Genomic DNA, 23,557 nt, shown 5'->3' with positions numbered 1-23,557 from the left:
ACAAATCAAATTTCAATTTCAATGCGTTAAGCCTTCTTTACAAAAGTATTAGAAAACAATGTGCGTTCCTAAGGAAATATTCGATCCTGAAAGGGTTAATCGATCAATTCTTATATGTACACATATTTAGGAAGAAAACAAATGTTTATGGCTAAAGAATATACGATATGTTTCCCATTACTCCTCCGCTAATTTAATATTATAATTTTTAATAAATTAATCAACCGAGCACACTTCTAGACCGGCGAATCTTCAGCGCAATTTCTGTATAATAATCTGCATAATAATCATACTTCAAGGTATTTACAATAATTGTACTTACTTCCTGTTCGAACTTCTCCCAAACTCCGGAATCACTTCATTAGAGCCGAACGAAATCTCGGTATCTGTTTTGTACTTCGTTTCCGAATCGGTATACTAAAAGTATATTCTCCTATAGTAACAGTCTTTCATAGGAAATGATCCACGAACACGGCGACTCCATGAACATAAGCAGTAACGAGGACAATCCCTCGTGATCGATCCGTCATCGACGAATCACTAATCAAAAAATTGTCATTTCTCTTGTTTTATTTACAATCGCTAAAATCTTCGAATTACAAATAGCCTGTGTGCTACTTGTCGGCAATCGGCCTCGAGGAAATTCGCGCGATCAAAAGCGACGCCGTAAGTGTCGACTATACAAATGGATCCGCTCTGAAAAATTATTTTAAAGTGTTGGACACATTCTGAAAACGCGACCTCAGCACAACACGACGCAACGTTACGAGTCGACGAGTATACATCTTTTTTTAGAAATTCTCTTTTTGATTTTGAATATTTTTCGAACTACGAAAAATAAAAACGCTATATCGGACGAGCGCGAGAATTGAAATAATGGAGGGCAAGAGGAAATGAACGAAATGAACGATTGATATATATTTAAGTTTATTTTTCTTTTACGAACGTACCGGTTTTTGTCAGACGATGTACATAATAAGTTATGAGTAAAAGAGTGTTGGCTTTATCCAGGACCGTCAATTTATTCGACTGCTCAGAACGAACTGTTAATAATTAATTAATCAATTAACTAATTAATTGATTAACCCTCTCCCCTCATCCAAACCTCACGTTACCTGAGCGATCGCGCGCGCGCGTGTGTGTGTATCTGTATGAAAGTATTGAACGTAGAAACAAACATACGTAGAAAGATCGGAAAGAACGAACGAAGAGAGACAAACTTAAACAAATATATAAGTGAGGACAAAAAAAATGATATCCCGCTTCCCTCTTCCGGTCAGTCGTGGATAATACCAATTCTCGACGATTTTACTCAAATATATAATATACTTTCTATTAACCTTCTGTTCGTTAATTCGATATTCTTTTTTGTAGATTTTTTTTTCTTCTTTCCTCTTCGTCTTTCATGAGATGACCAAATACAAAAACATAGGTGATACAATATATATACTATATATATATGTATAATGTTATAATACAAATGTGCCTCGTACTGTGCTGAGTACGATATATCAATCAAATTCGACGACTGTTCATAATTCATATTTTATCCTTCTGTTTGTTCACGTATTTTGTCTTCTTTCCTTTGTTCACATCCTCGTCTATCCCTTTCTCACAGATCATTACGAGATATGCTCATTATGATCATTATGATTCACAATCACGCCACCCCCCATTCACATCTTCGCTCTGTTACTAATTAGACGTCACGCTATAGCGATATCGAGAATTCCTCCGATTTTCTTTCTCCTCGAGCCGCGTATATATACACATATATGTCAGCATATATATGTGTGTATATATGCACAAAGAAATATAACTGTTTACAATTCGTCTCTCTTCAATAATTGTATACCGTTTCTCTAGAAGTTTGTTACAACGAACAATAGAACGTTTAATTGAACGCCTTCAACTTTCCACCTTGCTCATTCATACGATCATATTTCTCCGTTGTATTCGCCTACACAAACACACACACGCACACTGTATTCATCCTCACGTTCCCTTATTATCCTTCATAGCAACAAGCATTGTAGGACGATTGACGTTTTTCTTTCCCATTGTTCGCCATTTTCTTCCTCGTAACCCATCATCGTCTTTCTTTTTTCTTTTTTATAATAAATATGTACACACTTGAACATTTGTACAGGTCAAAGATCTTCGTCCCTACGATTAGTTTAGTCGTCTTGAACCTTCCATCTAACAATATTTGTCATCGATATCCTCACACGCAGCGCCTCACTCATTCTCTCTCTGTTCCAACTCTATATATCCTTTTTCTCTTGTGCAAACCATAGATGCAACAGGTGTGTGTGTTCAATTGCTTTTTTTTTCCTCTTCTCTCCTTCCATATCGCTTTTTCCTCTCTTCCTCCTTTCCTTTCGTGTCGATCGATCGAACAACCATGATCGATCGAAAAGTCCGCGACGCTAATTTCAACGAACGCACGACTCTCGTCCAGACGATCGAAAACTCTGCGTATCCCTTTCTTCGTTCAGGGACATCAAGAACAGCGTCGAATCACGACGTCCACGAGCTATTATCTTGTCAAGACTTCGACGCTCGATTAGCTTATTTCCGAGTTTCTTTTTTTCTAATTTCTAACATTGCACACGGTTCCGGGACGGCAAAGAATCGGACACGGAATCGATCGTCTTTCGGCGAGGAATCGCGTCGTTGAAAGGCACGGGCGAAGATGAAAGGGAACGCGATCGATGGGAGCGATTCGTGCAAGTGTATAGATTCCTCTTTTGAACAAACCTTTGAATTTTGGGTTTCTAAGGATTCGCGACGGTTTTCGAGAACGTTCGACTAATCTAAGAGCAAGAAATGCACGCGAATTTTTAACGTCTCTCATTTCTATGATTAAGGAAATTAATTTAGTACGTAAATGTAAGGTTTCATAAAACGAACGAAATTTTGTTAAACATTAAACGAAGAAAAGAAATGAATTTTTGACAAACAGGATTCGCGTACATTCCTTGTGAGCATAGTTGAGACTCTTAATAACTAATCGAATGAATTCCATACTCCTTTTACTGCCAGATTTATTGATGAGATATAGATGAAGGTACATCTGGGCCCCAATAAAGTGCTACTTTAAATCGAGATTAAAACGAAAGAAGCGTATGTCACCTAATAGATCATTCTGCTCGCGATCGTTCGCCAACGTTCCGCGGACTAACGTTTATCCGTTGAACAGCTAGCAATTTTCCGTTTTCTTATATTTCTTTTTCTCCCTGTATAAATGAACGACCAACTTGTAAATGCAACAATGATTGACAATGATCGTAAAATGGTAACGTTCTCGCAGTAGAAAGTAAAAATCTCTAATCTTTCTCTCTTTCCATCCATGTCTGTCGCAATCTTTCGATCGTTAACCAAGACTCGCGGCTCATGCAGCTAATCATCGATCAATCGACTCGTTTCCTTCGTGTACTTGCTTCGTAGGGACACAAACGTTTCAAGCTAGCGATCTAAAGGATATGGACAATGATATCGCATGTTGGTTCGCTTTCGATGAAGATTCGATCGGGTGTCGTGTGATTAATAACTTCTAAACGGCTCGCTAACCAGGTCATAGACCTGGAATATGCATATATGTATGTGAATGTATTGAATATAATATTCGACCATCCAGGACAACGAGATACCTTGAACTGTTCTGTTTCGATAATGTTTTTATGTCGATGATGGCTGATGGAATTACTATAAATGTATAAAAAAGACGAATTATACCGCGACACACCTGTCCGCGCTTCAATATCGCTAAAGATCACAGTTGCGCGGTCGATTTTCTAGAATTAGGGGCAATCGATGAGAATCGCCTTACGCTTACACGCCTTAGACTAACGCCGTTACTCTCGTTCCTGGACAGTCAAAATCGCATGTGCTGCTGCGATCCACGAAGAAAACGAATCGTCGAAGAGCTGCGTGACTCGTCGAGGATCTTAAGTTCCTCCCTCGATCGCGCGTTTTTACAGGTCTCCAATGTTCATTCTTCCCGGCTTCTTATCTCTCTTTGTTCTTTCATCTCATTCCACCCCCATCCCTATGAATAATTTCGTTCATTTCCCCGTCGAAAGTTACTAAATCCGTCCTTTTCCTTTTAATTCTTCATCATCCTTGTGTCCTCTTTCCTTTTACTTTTCATTCTGCACATTTTTTGTCTTCTGCTTTTATTTTGCTTACTTCTAAGCTTGTATAAAAACGATAGTTTTTTTTTTTTGTTTATTCAATTACACCAAAAGACGAGTTGTGTGCATAAAGCAAACTATATTGGGACAACATGAATTCTGAATAAATACTTAATATTACAACAAAATTTTAAGTATTCTTTCGTAATGTCATCACTATATAGTTTGTAAGAAAATAAGATACTTTACTTGAAATTTGTATGTACAGATATTACAAACAACACACTCTCGCTCGCTTCGCTCTCCCTCTCTCTCATAATGCATAGGCAATGTGTTTCTGTTTTCTTTAATTTTCTTTCTTTTTTCCTCTTTTAATCTTTTTTAACTAAACGCTTCTCTATAATACATTGCTGTGGAGTAAGCCTAAATAAATCCATTTTTCTATGCGATTCTTTCTTTCTCTTATGATTTTTTTGTTTCCCTTTGTTGTTGGCTTTTTCTCTCCCTCGCTGTTTTCCCGAGTTTTCTTTTGATTCGTATCTTTTTCTCTCTGTTATCTCTTTCTTCTTTTTCGAGATTTTGAAACAAAAATTTACAACACCAATTCTTTCAACGTCTTCTTGACAAGTTCCTTCATTAAAAAAAAAAATTCAAATCATCCCGAGTACTGGCCACTCTGTTTTTCTATCTCCGTGAAAAGAAAACTAAAATCTCGTATCAATCTTGGTGTTATTATTCAATATTATTTACAATAACAATTTTTAGTCGAATAATGCGTGATGTATTCCAAGAAAACGTTACAACTCGGGCTCCGTCTCTTTATTAAATTAGATACTTGGTTCGTGTTGTTTCACCATCGTTTTAGTTGATTCTATCAAAATCTATTTTTTAAATTACGATTACGCACATAAACAAATTTTACAATTTTCTTATGTTAATATTCATAGAGAAATTTCTTAAATTGTGGTGTTAACTGTAAACAAAATTCCTTTTTCTTAATTTTAAGTTAAGTTTCGAGAATTATAAATAAAAATTCTTCTTTTGTGGTTGCATTTTAGCTTTTGATGACAGTGGAAAGGAAAGGACGACAAAAAAGAAAGGAAAACGAAAGAAAGTTTTACGAGGAATTTTTCCATTTGAAACATGAGAATTGACGAAATCGACTCATGGCTGAACCAAGTTCCTCCCTCCAGCCACGTGATCGAAATATTTCGAACGGTTTAACACGGACCGAAAAAATCTTAATATCCACTGCATGCCCTAGCCAACAGATAATTTTAATAGATCGTCTCGAGATGATCGATCCTTAAAACCTCTCTTTCGTTTGAACTCTCTCAATCTCGTCCAATCAAACTATGTCGCAGAGAAAGATCGCATGCATTCCCGCAGAGCACCACCGTCCTCTGTACACATCAGCATCGTTTCTAATCCACATTTTGTATACTTATTGTTTAGTCTTGCTAAATGTTTTAGTCCATTTCCGTGATCGATGGGGCTACGTCGCGATTTCAGAGCGTCCGGCACTGGTATTTCCTATAACATCAGTGTCATATATATTTATATATATATATCTTATATTTTTTTTCTCTCCCTCTCTCTCTCTCTCTCTCTCTCTCTTTCTTTCTTTCTCTTCCTGTATTCGAATCCATACAAAAGAAAAACGCAAATACAAGAAAAAACAGAACGCCTACACTCACGGCCGACAGGAAAACGCACCAAGAAAAAACGCCGCACACACACCAGTACGCACATCAGCCACTTATTTTAGAGGTTCTCGTACGCAGTATGTAATATGTACACGTTGGACGCGGGAACACACCACCGCACTCACACTAAAAAGTCAGGATCACTGTAGTCTTCGTCACTCTCGCTGCTATCGGAAACTTTTCTCCTTTTTTTCTTTTTGTGTTTCTTCACCTTCTCGGATTTGTGCGTCCGATGTCTGCGGTGTTCCATCGTGCCCTCCTGGTGGTTTTCATACATCGTTAACTTGGACACATACAACACCATTATATGTGACGCTGATACGATGTTTATGCGACGCGTGGACCGGCGTGGAGACCGGAATGAGTCCACTGACGGTCATCAAGTTCACCGAATTGATCGGATGCTCGATGGACGAATTAGATTACCTCGTTTGTATCTTCTTCCGGTTCTTCCAAGTCGAACTTCAGCATTAACTGTTTGAAGTCCAAGTACTCTTTCACTAGCTTCCTCCTGCCATCGGAGTCGAGCTCAGCGCTACTCACTCCCTCCTTCAGTCTCTGCAGAGTGGCCTTTGGTTTGAACAGCAAATTGCTCTTACGGCTCACCGCCTTCTCGTACACCTTCGCTGCCTCTGTCGGCGAGTATTGGCCGATTTTTTGGTCAGAGAAGCCGTACAAGTCTTTCAAGTGCTGCCTTAGAGTGAGCAGCAACAAGAAGCCTTGGCTGGCGGTAATATAATCCCTCAGCAGCGTCGTGTCTTCTGGTAACCTTGCCAGCAGGCTCTCCTCGTCCTCTTCGTCATCCTCTTCATCTTCCAACACTGATAACAGCTGGTCTGGTCGCGGTTGCCCATCCGGTCCAATAGATGCATGGGCCTGATGTTGCTGGTGTTGATGATGGTGTTGCAGTTGAGATTGACTGCTGCCTTCTTTTGGTAACAGCGCCTCTTTAAATGATTGCACCAGATTTGTACCAGACATTGAGATGATAATATCAATGTGATGGATGATGAACAGAGGCTCGTCTTGTACTTGATATGTAAAATAAGCGAGATTGTCAGCCAAGTAGAGCATCTGCGATAAGCTTGTCTTTGCAGACTCGTCGAACTGCTTCAGGAAGGACAAGACGATAGCTCTCCTCTGTTGCTTCGTGTTCCTCAGGATGGTGTACAGAAAACCGTTTAGTGCACCAGGAAACTCGCCATCTTTTACTCGCATTCCTCTTACTGTGATATCGTTCTGCAGAATCTTCTGTAGTCGGTAGCTCAGCTTGATGCCTAATTGCGATTTCATATGAATGAAACCCGGATATTTCTTCTCGATGTCCTGAAGTTGCTTGTCTGCGCTGTGACTCACTGCCTTTTCGCAGTCTGTGCTCATGCAGATCAGGTAGGGAACTATTTGGACCGGATGAACTAGACCTTGAGCCAGAATCAACTGAATTACTTTAAGTGCTGCATGCCTAACGCTGATGTTCACGTGCAAAAACGATTCTAGGATCTCTTTCACGTATAACTGGATTACTGTGCTAGCCATCCCTGATGATACGTCCCCCATTTCTTTTAGGTTCTCTTGTTTGGACATCTTCGCCCATTCCATGTCCTGTTTAATCATCCTTTTGTCTTCCTCTTGTAGATAAACCTCAACATTATTCAGCACCTGAATCCTCATATGAACCAACGCGTTTTCTGATGTGAGCAGATGATGGTACAGTTCCTTTAACTCAGGAAGCAACATAAATTCGTAATGACGGATACATAAAGAACCAATAGCGGACAGAGTAAAATGTCGAATATCGTCATTGTCCAGATGCACGAAGTAATTTAATGTTTCGAATACCTGATCCTTTATATTTTCCGCTAATCCCTCGATCACTTCAGGGTCGGTAAAATTGAAATGTCTGAGCAACAAGCCAACGGTGAATAATGCTCTCCTGACAAAAGGCCGATACTTTAAAAGCATAGGATTTGTAGGGTCTTTCTCGTAAAAGGATTTGTACTCAGTCAGATGTCCGTAATATTTTTTAAAACAGTCTCGTATTAATTTAAAATTTCTGGTTACATTGTTCACTATTGAACCTAAACAAGAAAGACAGCTAGCCACGACAGATCTATCGTGTTGCAAAATCAGCTTCACCGAATCCTCTTCCAACTGTGCTAAAAAAGTCTCGCTAGGATGTTCCATGAGTGGCACGACTAACTCCAATGTGTGAGCTACGCTACTGATGATCTGATAATCGCCCTGCGTTTGACACTTCAAGCTCAAATAAGGCTGTAACGTGATCGCGTGATTGACTAGCAATTGCGGCCGTATCTTAGCAAATAGATACAAGGTTGTCAAACAAGCGACCAATCTTTGAGAGGATCCTTTTTTCTCAGACTTCTCAGACTCTTCCAGGTTCGTCTCTTCTAGTCGAAGAACGTTTTCAATCAAGCAATCAACGATTTGTTTGCACGCCGTCAATAATGCCTTTGTGGGCTCGGTTTTCATCTTTGTACTATCGTCTTTATCTTCCTTGGGCTTGAACAAGCTAACCAGCAGCTGTTCGAACCACTCCAAACCCATATCTTTACTAGCTGCCACAACATCCGTGATATTCATAACCTTCCTTAGCAATGACTCGGAATCTAACGTGGGACGTTCTCTGACCGGTGTGAACCACATATTTTGAAACACCTCCATTACCAATTTTCTAATACCTTCCTCGTCGTTCACTCGTCTGATCATCTTCACGCAGATCTCCGGGATCTTTGGGAAGTCAGGACACTCCATGCAGATATCCTTGAGAATCTTGATTACGCGCTTACGAACGCTAACGCCAGTATCAAGAATTCTAGCTGATAGCATGTCGTAGTATTTATCTATTAATTCGGGCCTACTTAGTACAAATTTTCCTACCAGATCGACGGCTGCCTCGCGCACTGACGTCGCATGGTCTAGAAACGAATGCTTTACGCCCAGCTGCATGTCCACTCGCGCCAAAACGCTTGGATCCGCTTCAACGATCATCGTCAGGCACTTCATCGCCTTTGTCCTGATCGCTATAGACGACTCTGTGAGCACGTGTAGGATCTGCTTCAGGTATCGATCGAAACTCTGCGAAAACGGCCTTTTCGAAGCGAGATACTGTGATATCAGTTCTGCTGAATTATAATCGATATAGGTCTGAAGAATATCCGGTTTTGTGCCAGTGCTATATGGCCTTATTCTACTTATAATGTACTTCTTTTTCTCTTCTATGATTCGGTATGTTTCTGAGTACTTTTGTTCGTTATTGTCGTTTTCGTCGGCATCAGGTTCATCTAATTCTGATTTTGATTCCTGATCACTCGTGTGGTGCTTGTGTTTCTTTTTCACTCTCTTCTTATGCATTTTCTTACTGGGACTGTTCTTTACCTGACCAACCCTGGATTTTTCTAACGCACAATCTCTATACCATTGTGCTAGATAGAAATGGCGGGCATAACCTAAGGCGGAGTCCTTGGTTCCGTTTACAGCCAAGTAGTCTAGCAGCACTTTCTGTAAAAAACCCGTCCGCTCTTCATCCTCACTCAAACCTACAATCTCTTTATCTTTCACCTGGTCATATTCGGAATCCTTTTGCTGTTCAATCTTGATGTCCTTTATGATCTGGTCAATAGTAGATAGCTTGCATTGAGAACTTACCGCGTCCTTCCTTAATCTGGCTGCGACAACGCCGAGGTAATCGATGGAGGCCACCCTGAGCGCCATATCTGAACTTTTATTAGAGAAATGACCCACCAACAAGTTTCCAAGTAAACTCAGAAGCAACTCAGCCGCTGGCCATTCCGGTTTGTTGACTGTGGCTAACAGATCTTGCACAAAATTCTCGAACAGTGGCCTGTAATCAATTTCCTCACCTTTGCTGCCGCATTTGTTCAGGAATACCGTTAAAAAATTCCCCGCTATTCTGGTAGCGGTTTCGTATTTGTTTATGATCAGGACATCTGCATCTACGTAATTTGCTTTTTTCTCTTCTTTCTTCTCTTCATCATCTTGTGACTTCTTATGTTGTGGGAGTACATTTTCGGGTAATACAACAACGCATTGAATCAGCTGTAAGACCAACGCTGTCAACATCTGTATATGATCTTCAGAATTTAACCTGTAAGTTCTTAGACTCCTTTTGCTGCTAGGAAGTCGAGCTATAGACGCCAAAATATCATCTAACAACAATCTCCTATGCTTCTCGTACTTAGTAAATATTATCGTGACCAATTTTAAAGCGCTCAATTGAAGATCACTAACCGATTCAACAAAAAATGGTGCGACACCTAATGTAGAGGCATGAAGGACACTAGTGTCTGTTAGAACCTGGATGTTTAATAGTTCAGCAAGAAGACCAACTAATTCGTGCATTTTGTTGTATACTTGAAGGATACTCTTCTCACGGACTTCTTTCATATGACCTCTTTTCTTACGACCACTAGAATTATAATTGTCAGTCTTGTTTTTTGTGTCTATTTTGTAAACCGGATCGAATGAAGGATAAATAGTATTCTGCAATTGAAACTTCATGAAAAGGACTATTCTGTCGATCACGTCTTCCAAGTAGACCATTTTTGGCATGTTGCTAGACGTCATGATGTGTAATGCAATTAAAGACGCATCCACGGCACGTTGTACTCTCTCCATGGCCAGCTGTGTCCATAATCGACTTTCATCAACATCGTCGTCCGGATCTGCCAACGGAGACACCTTGGCTCCATCCCGAATGTTTTTCTCTAAAATGTTTAACAGTCTAACCAATCTATCTGCTGGAATCGACTCCATTGCTCCTAATGCTTTCAATTTAGCTGCTTCTGTGCATAAATCGTGTAATTGGTATTTAGGAATTAATAATTCTGGAGGCACATCACCATCATCATCCAATTCGGCATTAGTCGCTACGTCTTCTGTGTTTTCAAATATCGTTTCTATGGTTGTGTTGAAACGTTGATACGTATTAGTTTCCATCAGCTCCTCTACGCTAAGTTTAGCCAATACAGGAACGAGTTTCTTTTCTACTTTGCGGATTTTTGGTTTCGTGGGTGTAAAAGCTTCTTTCTTCTCATCGTCGTCATCGTCATCTATTATCCTTTTTCGTCTGCGCGTTTTATCTTCGCTCTTCTTCCTCTCGGCTTTCTCCTTTTCCCTTTGAACCTGACGCTCTTTCGCGCGTGCTTTAAAATATTTATTATTTTTACCGATTTCTTCCTCGCTATCAGACTCAGACTTTACATCTTCACGATTAGAAATGCCCATCTTCGCGGCCCGACTTGGCGACTTCTCGGCAAACGCGGTTAGACTCTTCTGCATCAAAGCTTGATCTGCTAAGGATAGTCTGTCCAGCATGACAATCGGCTCTTTTAATTTCTCCGGTAAAGAAACGGGTATTTTCATCCCCTTTTCTGAATTGTTGTTCTGTTGGTGTTGTATTACTACTGGCGTCGTAGTGTTTAATGTATTTACCATGTCGGTGGTATCCATGGTTGGATAAGATGTGGTTTCCGTTGTAGATAACAGATGTTGCGTCACATTATCCATGCTCTGCTGTTTCGCTTCGATATTTTCTATTGGTATATCAATGTCAGGAAGACCTGTGACTGGATCGAGTAAAAACTGCTGATTTTCTTGCACTGTACTATCAATGTCCATTGGCTGATGATTTTCTAATGGATGATGTACTTGTTGATTCATCATAGGATCGTACATATTTTGCTGGATATTAATAGGTTGATGTTGTTGCAATGGTATATTAGCACGCATAGGAGATGCCATATGCATATTATGTTGAGGTGTCATACCAGCCATATTGTGGTGTTGAGGTGTTACATTACCAAGAGTTGTTAATGGCGTCCCAGGAGAACTCATATGTGCTGGAGAATACATATTTGGTTGCGGAGTCATGTTGGGTAGAGGGTTTATGCCGGTAGGCGGGGGTAGCACTGTTCTAGCAGCAGCAGGATGAGCTGGACTACCTTGAGGCGTTTGTCTCGACCCTGAAGAACTCGAGTAGGATGGTGAGAATCGATCGTAATTAGCAGATGTTTGATTGGTATGCATCATAGGTGTGCCTTGGGCCCAGTTTCGTGGTGAATTGTATTGAGGCCCCTTAAACACATGCGGATTTATTTGTAAAATTGCCTTAAGTAACTCCGGCGTATTTTGCTCGGTTTCCAAAGGCTGTTCTGCATTTGCATAATTATCTTTCAGTTCAATATGATCAGATGAGGTTTGAGATAAAGATAATATTAATTGCGGCACTAAGTTTTCATTACGAACACTTAGTAATATTTGTGCTTCCTCTGCCACTCTTGGATGAAATAAAAGGGACTTGTTAGTTAAAGTCTGAGGCAGCGGTGTTGGAAGGGGCATTTCAGGTAACAAGTCAGTAAGACTCGCAATACCAGCGAGAGTTGTGATTGGCACACTCGGTATAACCCCGTTCATCTTGAATTTGACTTGTTCTGGCATTACAGCCTGGACAAAAAATATTATTGAAATTAGGTCCAGTGTCCTTATATGTACCTTGAGGTTCATAGAATTATCCAACGTAACAAACACAGCACTGACATATTAGAAAATGTCTTATTCACAGTATATGGTAAATATAAATCAACAGAACATATCTAAATGCACTGTTTCCACGGATGCTTAAAGAAATCATTGTTAAAATCTTTACACTCGCATTTTCAAGGCATTCCGACATAAGAGATCTTTCACTGTTAAGAAGAATTATACCTAACGCTTATTAAAGAACACTAGCACTAAGGTATATATTGGGAACTTAACAAAGTCTCTTTTAAGTTCCCATGATGCAGTAGCAATTATCAACCAAATTTTGATGAAGCACGTGGATCCTCCAACAAACGGTCCATTGTTAGCAATAATTTTTTGTCCTGAAACAGACATGTAATAAATATAATGGCATTTAAATTATTAATTTGACATATTTTACGTATATAAATTAAATCTATATAAAAGAATAATATTTCAAAGCAATGAATAAATATAAATACTTTTATTATTATTTCAATTTTTTAAATATACAGTATGAAATGTACAAATAGGTATATTATTTTGATAAACAATAAGGTAAAATTAATCTACACTTATGTAACGTTAAATTAATGACATACTTTTATGAAAAAATATTAATTTCAGATAAATTTATTTTTTAGATCTATATTATATAAAATTAGTAAAAAATCAATTTAAGTGGAAAATAGGATATTAATACTTTATTATACATTTAAAAACATTAAATATTAACAAAAAATAAAAATCTCTCTATAAAGGTTAGACTAATTACAAATGATTTTCTGAAAGCTAAATAAAATAGAATTTAGAAAAGTTCTGGTTTAAATTTAAAAAATCATATTATATTCCTATTCTGCGTAACTTACAACAATATTTCATTCATATTAATTACAAAAATAATACTATGTTATAGCTCTATATATTTGTACATACATATATACATATATATGCATGCTATAATGTCATAACAAAAACGTAATCAAATTAATTAAATCATTTCCAAAATCAGTGCAATATTTTTCACAAATATCAGCATCACTAATGGATTAAATATAACACATTGAAATAAGTCTATATTAACTCCCAATTAAGATCAACGATCAAATGAAGAAATCGCTTCACACGAACAATGTCAAACGGAAGTGTCATAGTTTCTCAATACAAACCATCTTTCCTTCAATGATCCTGATCATTTGTCTCGTTGGAACAATTTTACAGAAAGTATTCATCTAACATAAAATGATTGATTCACTATCACCACATCAAGTTGTTATTATTACCTCCAGTTGTCGAGTATCTACCATCCAACATCATACATATGATAACATGGCCTTAACCAGGTTGCTACAGGCTGGAAATCCCCCAAGTGTGCTCAATTCCACTAAATAATAGAATTGCCATGGTCAGTGATGGTAACTGCGACGATCGTATGTCATTTGACGGATAAAAACAAACATCGGTGGAAGTTTTGTGTCAATTGCCTTACCTGGCTATCCAACAACGATTATTTATACTGCAGAATGCGAGTAGTGAATGGAATTTTGGCGGGAGGCGTATCGATATCCAAGATCCCAGTGTTGTTTGACGCGTGGAAATCGTCGGTATTTACACGTTTGCCAAAAACAACGACTCAGTTTGTGCGAGTCTATTCGAAAAAGTTTTCGTCGTGAAACGATATTCACTCAATTGTCATCCGTGGTTCTGGCCTATTTGGTTGGACGGGTTTTCTCGTCGATCACCAAGGAATGCACTTCGATTCGTGACGTGTCACGATTTTCACTTATGTTTCTCGCGGTACCGCGCAAACATCGCCATGTCAAAGAGGATCCATCGCAGTGAAAACACTATTTATAGTGTGAATACGAGGAAAACAGACACAAAGGCGTCCATTTTGCTCAGCAGCGAGTTAGCGGAAGTTGCGTAGTAGATACAGGCTAGATACAGGTATACCGGCGCTACGGCGTCTTATTTCGAATTACGATGCACCGTTCGCATGAAAGCGATGCTGTTAATCCGAATTTTCGAACTTTTATTACATATATATGTATCTTGCAACATCATTAAATATTCATTTATGTTATAATATAAGTTTTTTTGGTAGCTCCTGTTAGTTAGTAATAATTTTTACGCAAGGACAGCTATTTATCTTATAAATGTTACTATGAGATGATATATAATTCATATGAGAACAATTATTCATTTACTTTTATTGTTTTTAAAAAATTTAGTTATTAGTAATAAAACGTTCAAGAAAGTAAGTTTGGAATTTTTTTTATATATTAAGCGTATGTGAATGTTACGTGTCCGCCTTCATATGATACAGATGATGGTTGTGAATCTCTTCTAATATTTCCAGTACGAATTTTAAATATTATCAAGCGTTTGAAGTAATAAGTAATAGCACGTAATTCGAAATTTAAAAATTGTTTCACAGTTTCGTTTTATTCATATAAAAGTTCTATACAAAATGTAAGAAAATTATTTATGAAGTTTATCATTTATTTGAAAATCTGCGTAACAATACTGCACTGTTCACATAAAAGAGGTACAGTTTATCCAAATTTTGTAAATTCTATCAAATATATTTTATGCATAAAATATATACATATAATTATATTCCATTATATATTACCAGTTAAAATTTGTTTCGTTTTATCAAATAGTTGTCCAAAATACAGTTGGTAGAATCTGTCACACATTTTGAAGTACATTCAATACTGTATTCAATGACCTAGCAATAAAAGTGTTCGTAGGTGGCGTCACTAGGCCTTTTAATTATACAACTTTTTGATAATTAACATCTAAAAAGATATCTTTCAATTAAATATCGCTTTAATTAGCTGATTTAACATTGACATATATTAGCAGATTCAATCGTTCTTCTCGAACAACATATCTGAATGCTCTTAAATAATATCTAAGAATCGATTGTATAAACGATTAGTTATTCTTTTAATACTATAACGAATAAAAGTACATAAAAAGTAATGGAAAATTTTGGGATATTGACGCGCTTTTTAATCTAAAGGCTTGGATATAAAACAAAAAGGCTAATATTTATTAATTATTTACATATACATATGTATATACATATTTCGACGCAGAACGTTTTCACGAATTGGTCGGCAGATCGCGCTATGGTCGATGTAATTTCACTTCTCGTGGTTGAAGACTTGAGGAAAAATAAAATTCCGAGTAAAACTTCAAAATGGCGCGACTGCTGAGTGTAAACACCCAATTTTGATGTTAAGTAAAGTGAATTAATCGCGAAGTGTTCGCGTGAAAGTTCGATCGACTGTTACATCCTTTTTGTGTTTCACGGTGTAACGATCAAATTTTACCTGAATGTTCACTGTATCCACGATCGCCCATTCCATACCAGGTAAGTATCGAAATTGTTTGACATTGAAAGTATTTTCTCATTTCATCCAATTTAACCTACTCGCGAATATCTTATTAAAAAGTTTTTTAGAAAACTTATTTTCTCTTGTGAACAGTGTTTATATTGAAATTTTGGCAAATTCCGAGGAATTGTAAAGTGATGATGCCCAAACGAATTTTAGAACATCTTTCCCTAAGTGGGACGTTTTTCTATCATAAAATGCAAATTATTTTCTGTGTGATTTACCATGCTTAACATGCAAATCTGTTGCTCTAGTATAGTGCGAACGTCTATTTTCTTTAGTCTATCTTTAAGTAATGATTTTGGTGGCAGAGCACGTATGGAGCTATATGTATAGTTTTGATGCACAAAAATGAAACTTGGTTAGAAATGGGTGAAAGTTTCTGTAATTCTTTTAATCTGTCTTGATAGTAGCACTCATAGATACATTTATGTAAGTATTATAATTTGTAGACAGCGAATGTTTATATACATTCATATACTTGCAACTGTGGATAAATGCAACATTGGAAATCTATCTCATTCTTTATTACAGTTTATATATTTTTGTATATAATGTGCAGTCTGTAGATTCTTACATATATAAATTTTTCATAAATGCATATACATTCATAGTTCAATAAGCGTTGTTAAAATTTGAGCGATAAAATGCCAAAGAAGACAGTATACACATGTAGTAATATATATATTTATTTGAATGATATTACATTCGTAGTACTTTATCGAAGCAATTTATATATTATTTCATGTAAAATGAATACAAAAAATATTTATAGAATACCAATATCATGACAAGATCTTTACTATTTGTAGTTGTTTTAGGAAGTGACCCGAACAAGATGACGCAGAAGCGTTGTGCTGGCATGTCACATGTTGGGTAAGTCCTAACGAAATTATTATTTTTTTATTTACCAGAATTGCACTCATCAAATACTATTAGATACTATTCAAATTATCTTTCACATTGTTTAATTAGTTAAGTTTTATGTTGTCGTGTAATTTTTTATTCAAAATTATTTTTTCAATTTATTACAACTTAAATACATAATATTGCTAATTATTATTATCCAAATTAATTCTACATTTTTCAATTAATCAAGCACAAAGCTCTTGCCTAATTTTCATTCCCAATCTTGCTTACTTATCAAGCTTCTAGTAATCAAATGTCACTAATTATTCTTATTACTTTTATTGTCATTACTATATCATTACTGTGTTTTAAATTATCTTCTACATTTTTAATTAATCAAGTCTTCGTTTTTTATCAAACTTTAATTGTAAAAAAAATTAAAGAATGGTAAATAAAATTCTGGGATTCTTAAATATTGATTTATTCTAATTTAATCTAATTTTATTTGTATTAAAAATATTCTAGAATTTTTTATTTCTTAGAAAATATTTTGTAGAAAGGTTTTGTTAGTAATGTTTTATTTTTAACAAATAGTGTAATATTTTTGTCGACACACATCGTGAATTGAGGAAATTTTGAGTCATTCTCGATTAACACGATTCCAAGAAGTATTACAGTGGCGACAATGAGCCCGGCTACGATGTCTGGCACAATGGTAGGCGATTTTCTGGGTTGTCGATACCCGCTAATATTCGTTCGTACAAGCGGTTGCGACATCGCGCTAGAAACATTTCGTTATCGTAAGTGTTGCATACCTTTACCTCCGTTGTAAACGGTTCTCGAACGTTACAACGCCTTGAAATGGCTGTTTGAACTGGGCATTTGCACGTTAATCGTCTATAAACGATCAGCAGATAAGCTTCTTGTTCATTGAAGCGGTAAATTTCTTCAAAGATGAAAAAGATACTGTGAGTGATCATTAGAAACTGAGAATTTTATTAATACTAATGAAATTCAATATTGATTTTTTAATACAAATATTAATTGTTAATAATTTATTTTGTTTTATTAAAATTATATACAATTTTAAATAAGTTCTTCAAAATTCTTAAATTCTATTTATTGTAATTTATTCTAATTTAAGTCTGTAAAATTAAAAAAATTTCCCTTTCCTAGATTTCTTTCCTAAAACTTTAAGACTTTTCCTGAAATTCCAAAATTTTGATTTATCCTAATTTAATATAATATTATTTGAATTTAAAAAATTCTAGAATTTTAAAATACCTATATCTTCTTAGGTTTCTGCGATATGAAAGTAAGATTTCCCGATTTGTTGAAATGACATAGCAAATTAGTATTCCGTGATTAATTTTATATCCTAGAAATTAAAAAAAAAATAAAAATTAATTAGGAAGGCGTTATAGCCGTTTCAGCCGTATAATCGTTTTAACACAAAAAGAGTGCAAGCTGTAATTGTTTATGTTTATATAAAGTTTGTTATGTAGAGGATGGTTGGTCGTGTGGTTTAAATAACGAGATTACTCGATATTGAAACCGTCAAACATATTTTAAAATAATTAATAAATACAGAGAATGTTCGACTTTTTTTTACGGTTGTACGTAACGGCGATATTGTTTCGCCCGGATTTTATTTATTATTGTATTATGTATGTCCTAATGATGTTGATAATCCGAGGCAAAACAACAACATGATTCATATTGTCTTCTAGCTCATGTGTCGTTACAGTTATCTTTCTTGGGAGAAGGAAGTTATGCAAAGAAAAATAAAAATGTAATACCGCTTAAATCACAAATTACTTATAAAGAAAATCATACCGATATTATATAAATGTCTATTACATAAAATATACATTATCTGAAACGATAACTACAGCAATGATTCGATGTAATAACATACTTCCTTCGGTAGCTCTCATTAGCCTGTCTCCTTTTATTCTAATAATTCGTTTCATCTGTCTAATAAGTAACACAATAGGCAAACAAAGTTTCCTATTAGAATGTTGCTATCTGTCGTCTTGATGGAATTGGAAACTACAAATTTTCATTTCTTTTCATTTGGTTATCCAAGTTTCACTTGGTGGACAGGTCGATTGAGCGAAAAGATCAAGGAAATTCTTTCGAAAGAAAGTCACGAGCACTGCAAATCTTTCACAGAGGAGAGATACCCGCAGAACCTTTGAATCTTCTATAGTACTTCATGAGACAATCGTAGGAGTTCCAAGTCTGCAACATTACACAAAATTTCAAATCCTTTACAAATCAAAATGCGCTACAAAAGCACTGAATTACTTAATGAATCTTTCCAAGAGAATTAAAAAATAATGAGAAAAATTCACGAAAAAATCCTACAAAAGCTCCGAATCTCCTAGGAGAAGCTAAAATCAAAGAAGATACCAAAAATTTTACTTCCTCCGGAATAATCTTCAAAATCTTCTAAAAAAAAAGAGAGAGAGAGAAAGAAAGACAACACCAAAGAAATCTCCAAAGTTCCACCTTCTCCGCAAACAGCATCGTTCAAACTGTTCTCCATTGCGACTTCACACCGGCAGGAGCGATCCTGATCCTGGTCGTCCTCCTCGTGAGCATGTAGCGTGCGGAACGAGGACGATGCATCCCGGTTAAAAGTCATGCTTTACACAGTGGCTGTGTTCCGCGGCTCTCTGGTGGGAGAAGTGATAGTCCTTACCGGGGTATAGCACAGCGGCACATTATGCGGCTATGGTGGAATCAGTCACTGGCGAGTTGTGGGTGGTGACTAGTCGGCGACCCATCCGTCCGAGTAGGAACGTGCTTCCGCGTTTTCGTTCCTTTCGTTTCGTTTCGTCTGAACCGGACCGAAAATCGCGATCAAAAACATCGATCCGTCGATCGATCGTCTCAAGTTACTCTCGAGCACGTGCCGTCGCGTTGCCTCGCTTCTTTCACCAGAGTATCTTCTTTCACCGTTACCTCGAATCGTTTCATGGTTTTGGACGTGCGGACGAAATATAATATACGCAAATATATAAACTAAACATTTCTTTTCAATTATGGAAGATTGTTCATGGATGGTGAAAGTGCGACGGTGAAGTTGTAATCGTGGCGGGATTAATTATGAGAAAGGTTTGGACGGCGTGGATTTGAACTTCTGCAGTTTGATGGAGGTTCGGAGATTTCGTGAGTCGTGGGGTTGTCGGAGGTGCATTTGAATATGTGAAGATTCTTTCGTGGCAGACTTGTGCCTTGTTTGGGTTTGGTGGAGCCGAGGATTTTGATGGGATTGAGATTTGTATTTTGTGTGAAATATTCGCGAGTTAGTGCTGTTGATCGAGAAGATTCTTCGAACAGGGAAACGTACTCTCTTTGATGAACATTATCTAAAAGTAAAGTGCAAAAATAAAACTCTGTTATTTACTTTGATTCTTCGAGTAAAATGGAAAAATATTTCCTTTGGTGAAGAAGGCTTTATTATTTGCACTTACTGGAAGAAGTAATATTACCCTGATTACTGAAACCAATCTCGCAAGGCATTTAGTCGATTGTCATATGACAAAGCTGGAGTTGAATTTCCGTTTCAAAAATCGAACCACAATTTATCGAGAAAAAGTCGAGCCAGGTCTGCACATCGGTTCTAATAGTGCCAGGAACGAGAATCTAAGGTGAAACTTTGTAATAATGGATGTCATTCAAGGGTCAATGGTGTAGATTACTTGGTTCTCACGACGTTCGAGTGAAAATATTTTGTTTACAAAATGACACCAAAGTTGTCAATATCGAACAATGTTCGTTCCATCGAGTTGTCTCTTATTCTTATTGAAGCTTCCTGTAATCGTGCCAGAAATTGGTCTTTACTGAATTTTAACTGAAAACTGGATCGATATTCTGAATATTCCAGTTAAAAATCCAAACTTTGCAGTTTTCATGCAAATTTTTACAGAAATCTGTCTATTGTCAAAATATTCGTTGTTGAAATAGCAACTTTGGATTTCAAATAGATATCAAGTTACTAGAAAAGCTGAAGATTTCGTGTATCTTGAAGAACAGAGGAGATCCGCCACAATAGCGTTGTTCAAACACTGGAAATAGTTAAAAAATCATCGATTCAACATTTTATGGAAATGACTGTTTATCACTGAAATATCCATTGTGGAAGTGCAACACCGAATTAATACCCAAGTATAATTAATAATAATATAATTATTATTGCAAAAGATTCTGAATATTTTGAAAAATAGCAGAGGATTTCCAGCTCGAGGATTGAATAAAATCCATCAAATATTCCAGATACTGTTATAGAGCCATGCACTCAACTTTTCACAGAAGTAACTATCTCTTGTTAGAATATTTCTTATTAAGAATGCACCTTTGAACAAATCAATGTCTAATTACATTTAGTTACAGCAAAATCTGAAGATTTTAACTATCTCGAAGAATGAAACTTTTCGCAACAACATTGAACAAAACAGCTATTGCATTATCTAAGAAATATTTATGACTGGAAATTCAACTTTTCAAAGTTGCTTAAAATTACAGAGAAGTCAAAGGATCAGAGTATCTCGAAAAATAGAACAAATAATAAGTTTGAAATATCCACGATAGTATTGCTGGAAAAGCTGGAATAAAGGTTGGAGGAGGCACGGATAATTCCTGCGCGCGTCACCCATAAATACCTGTTGGATCTCTGGAAAAAAGTCACTGGGGATATCTACGAGCAACAGGCCTGGAATATCTGGCAGAGACAGGCCCGCCGCGTCGCTGTGAACCGGGTGTAAAGTATCAAAGATTCGTCGAGCATAGATCTCTGCTAGAACCAGATGACGAGAAGATAACCCTGGCCAAGGTGAACGAACGGTCTCCACTTTTCCCATTCGAATCTTCCAATCCAATACGAATTACACATCAATGGAATTGTCATAAAGATGATCATTGAATTCTCACCAATGAAACTGTTACAAAAATCATAAAATAAAATTATTTTATCAAAAGCTTGACACAGTAGAAAGGATTTTCTACTTTGAAAATTGAAGCCATCAACGAAATTCCTTTGAAGATCGTCGAATAAAGTCACAAAAGGATTCTGTTCTTGGAAAAATCATTTGTTGCAAAAATCATAAAATAAAGTTACGAAAATTTGCAAATAGATTGCAAGAAGCATTGGAAGATTCAGAGATGAAAGTCGTAAAAGTGGTAAAATAAAATTGCAATAACTCGACATAGCGGTAAAGATATTTTCTTTTTGAGAAGCTCCTGTGAGAACCATAAACAAAACTATACGAAATAGATATAAGAAAAAGGAATGTTTCCTTGGAAAACTCGTCGATGAAACTTCTCCAATAAGTCGCGTAACTATAAAAGTAAAATTAAGTGAAACTCCACATAGTAAGAAGGATATTTTTGAAAAACTATACAAAATAACGTGTGATGATTTGATTGCAAGAAGTTGGAAAGAATTATAATGAAAGAAGTTTGTAAGAAGATCGTCGATGAGAAGGGCATGCGTTTCGAGTTGAAGCTGAGAGTAGACTAGCTTTGGACTGTAAGAGAACAGTGGAAGATCCAGGTAATCCCTGTGGACACTTCCTGTGCAATCTGTGGGCCATCTTGAGATTTCGCGATAACCGGAGGAATACATGGAGTAAAATTTCTTTTAAACTGACCACGTAGAATCTCGTACCGAGATTAGAGGTAGCAAGATGATGAACTGATTTAAGAACCTTTATGAACAATTTCTACAGTCTACTGTACGTGATTGTGAGATTCAACTGTGACAACTGACTTTTCATAATTTGATCGAGGATTCAGGGATATTGTCTTGAGGATCCCAACGCAACAGATGATTGAGAAATATATGTAGGTTCCAGAACTTTATAAGCAAGATTATCGCTGATGTCAGATAGAAACTTTCAGTAAAAGCTCAGCATAAATCCATGATTAATGAACACTATGAATAATCCAGAAATGAGTCTGGTGTCTGTAATCTTTGTAGAAATCGAAAGAAATATTTTAGAATTAACACGGTAACGCTAAATCTCTGGATCAGCAAGGGTCAGCAAGACTAAGAATAATAATTACCAATCAGCTTACATCTAATTCAACTTAAGGACCTTCGATCAACAAACATTTTCCACAGGAAGATTTCCAGCAAGTAATAAACATTCGATGTTTAGCCAAAACAGCCACAGAAAGGTCTTTAATAATTAACGAAAATTTGTCACCAAAACCACGTAGTACGCCGGAGGAATTTAAAATAGCGAGAAAGTTTTATTACTGTTAAAACTGTGAAGAAATCTTTATTATTATTCAAAGACTTAGTGCTCGAAATGAATATTTAACAACTTCTACATGAACTAAACGAAATAGAATTACGTTACCCAACGCAATAAACTCTAAAGCCATGAAACACTGACGAATGAAATATCTTCGTTCAATAATTATACCGTTCAAAATGAATATTTAATATTTATCACACCAATTAAATGAACTGATATTCTGCTACCCAATACACTAACTAAACTCTAAAAGCATAAAATAGTGGTAATAGTCGTTCAGTAACTCGGTGCTCAAGATGAATACTTAATATTCATTATACGAATTAAACGAACTAAATAATTCTGATACTTTAATATAATAGTAATACAACTCTGAAAACTTAAAATAGTGGCAAGTTAAACCAATTTTTATCATCGTTTTATGTGAATATCTAATATGGAGGATGAATATTTAATACTCTATATATGAACTAAATGAAGTAACATTTTCTGGGAGGTGTTCGGTACGAGTTTTCAGTGTTGATTACAGTGGCAAAAAGGCCGACAAAATAGAGTACCCTGGTGGTAGCGGTATGTATGGGGGCGGGACGGGTGGTGGCGGGTATGGGGTAGGTTTGGGCCCAGGAGCGGGTCCATCGCATTACATACCC

The 23,557-nt window shown here is 36.6% G+C and overlaps 2 protein-coding genes across 7 annotated transcripts in view; one reads left to right on the top strand and one right to left on the bottom strand.

Annotated features, from left to right (window-relative positions):
• Nucleotides 1-910: 910 nt before the first annotated feature.
• LOC100740411 (nipped-B-like protein B) lies at nucleotides 911-14,324 on the bottom strand. Its single transcript, XM_012383507.3, is given in 5 exon segments — nucleotides 911-6,174; nucleotides 6,176-6,265; nucleotides 6,267-12,744; nucleotides 13,666-13,766; nucleotides 13,872-14,324. Coding segments are annotated over 3 exon segments (6,420 nt in total). The 5' UTR covers nucleotides 12,386-12,744; nucleotides 13,666-13,766; nucleotides 13,872-14,324; the 3' UTR covers nucleotides 911-5,963.
• A 1,209-nt stretch (nucleotides 14,325-15,533) lies between these two features.
• The window catches only part of LOC100740860 (aryl hydrocarbon receptor nuclear translocator homolog), a 47,937-nt gene continuing 39,913 nt past the window's right edge, over nucleotides 15,534-23,557 (top strand). For 4 of the 6 annotated variants that reach the window (XM_012383610.3, XM_012383611.3, XM_012383613.3 and 1 more), the window contains exons 1-2: nucleotides 15,534-15,767; nucleotides 16,602-16,665. In XM_012383610.3, the coding sequence (XP_012239033.1) occupies nucleotides 15,731-15,767; nucleotides 16,602-16,665 (101 nt within the window). In that variant the 5' untranslated portion in view covers nucleotides 15,534-15,730. The remainder of the gene's footprint in view (nucleotides 15,768-16,601; nucleotides 16,666-23,557) is intronic. The other 2 variants (XM_012383614.3, XM_012383612.3) reach the window with 2 other exon arrangements.

This window comes from Bombus impatiens, unplaced genomic scaffold (assembly GCF_000188095.3).
Source record: "Bombus impatiens unplaced genomic scaffold, BIMP_2.2 scf_0217, whole genome shotgun sequence".
NCBI classification, from domain to species: domain Eukaryota; kingdom Metazoa; phylum Arthropoda; class Insecta; order Hymenoptera; family Apidae; genus Bombus; species Bombus impatiens.
This window is presented reverse-complemented; position numbering and strand designations above follow the sequence as displayed.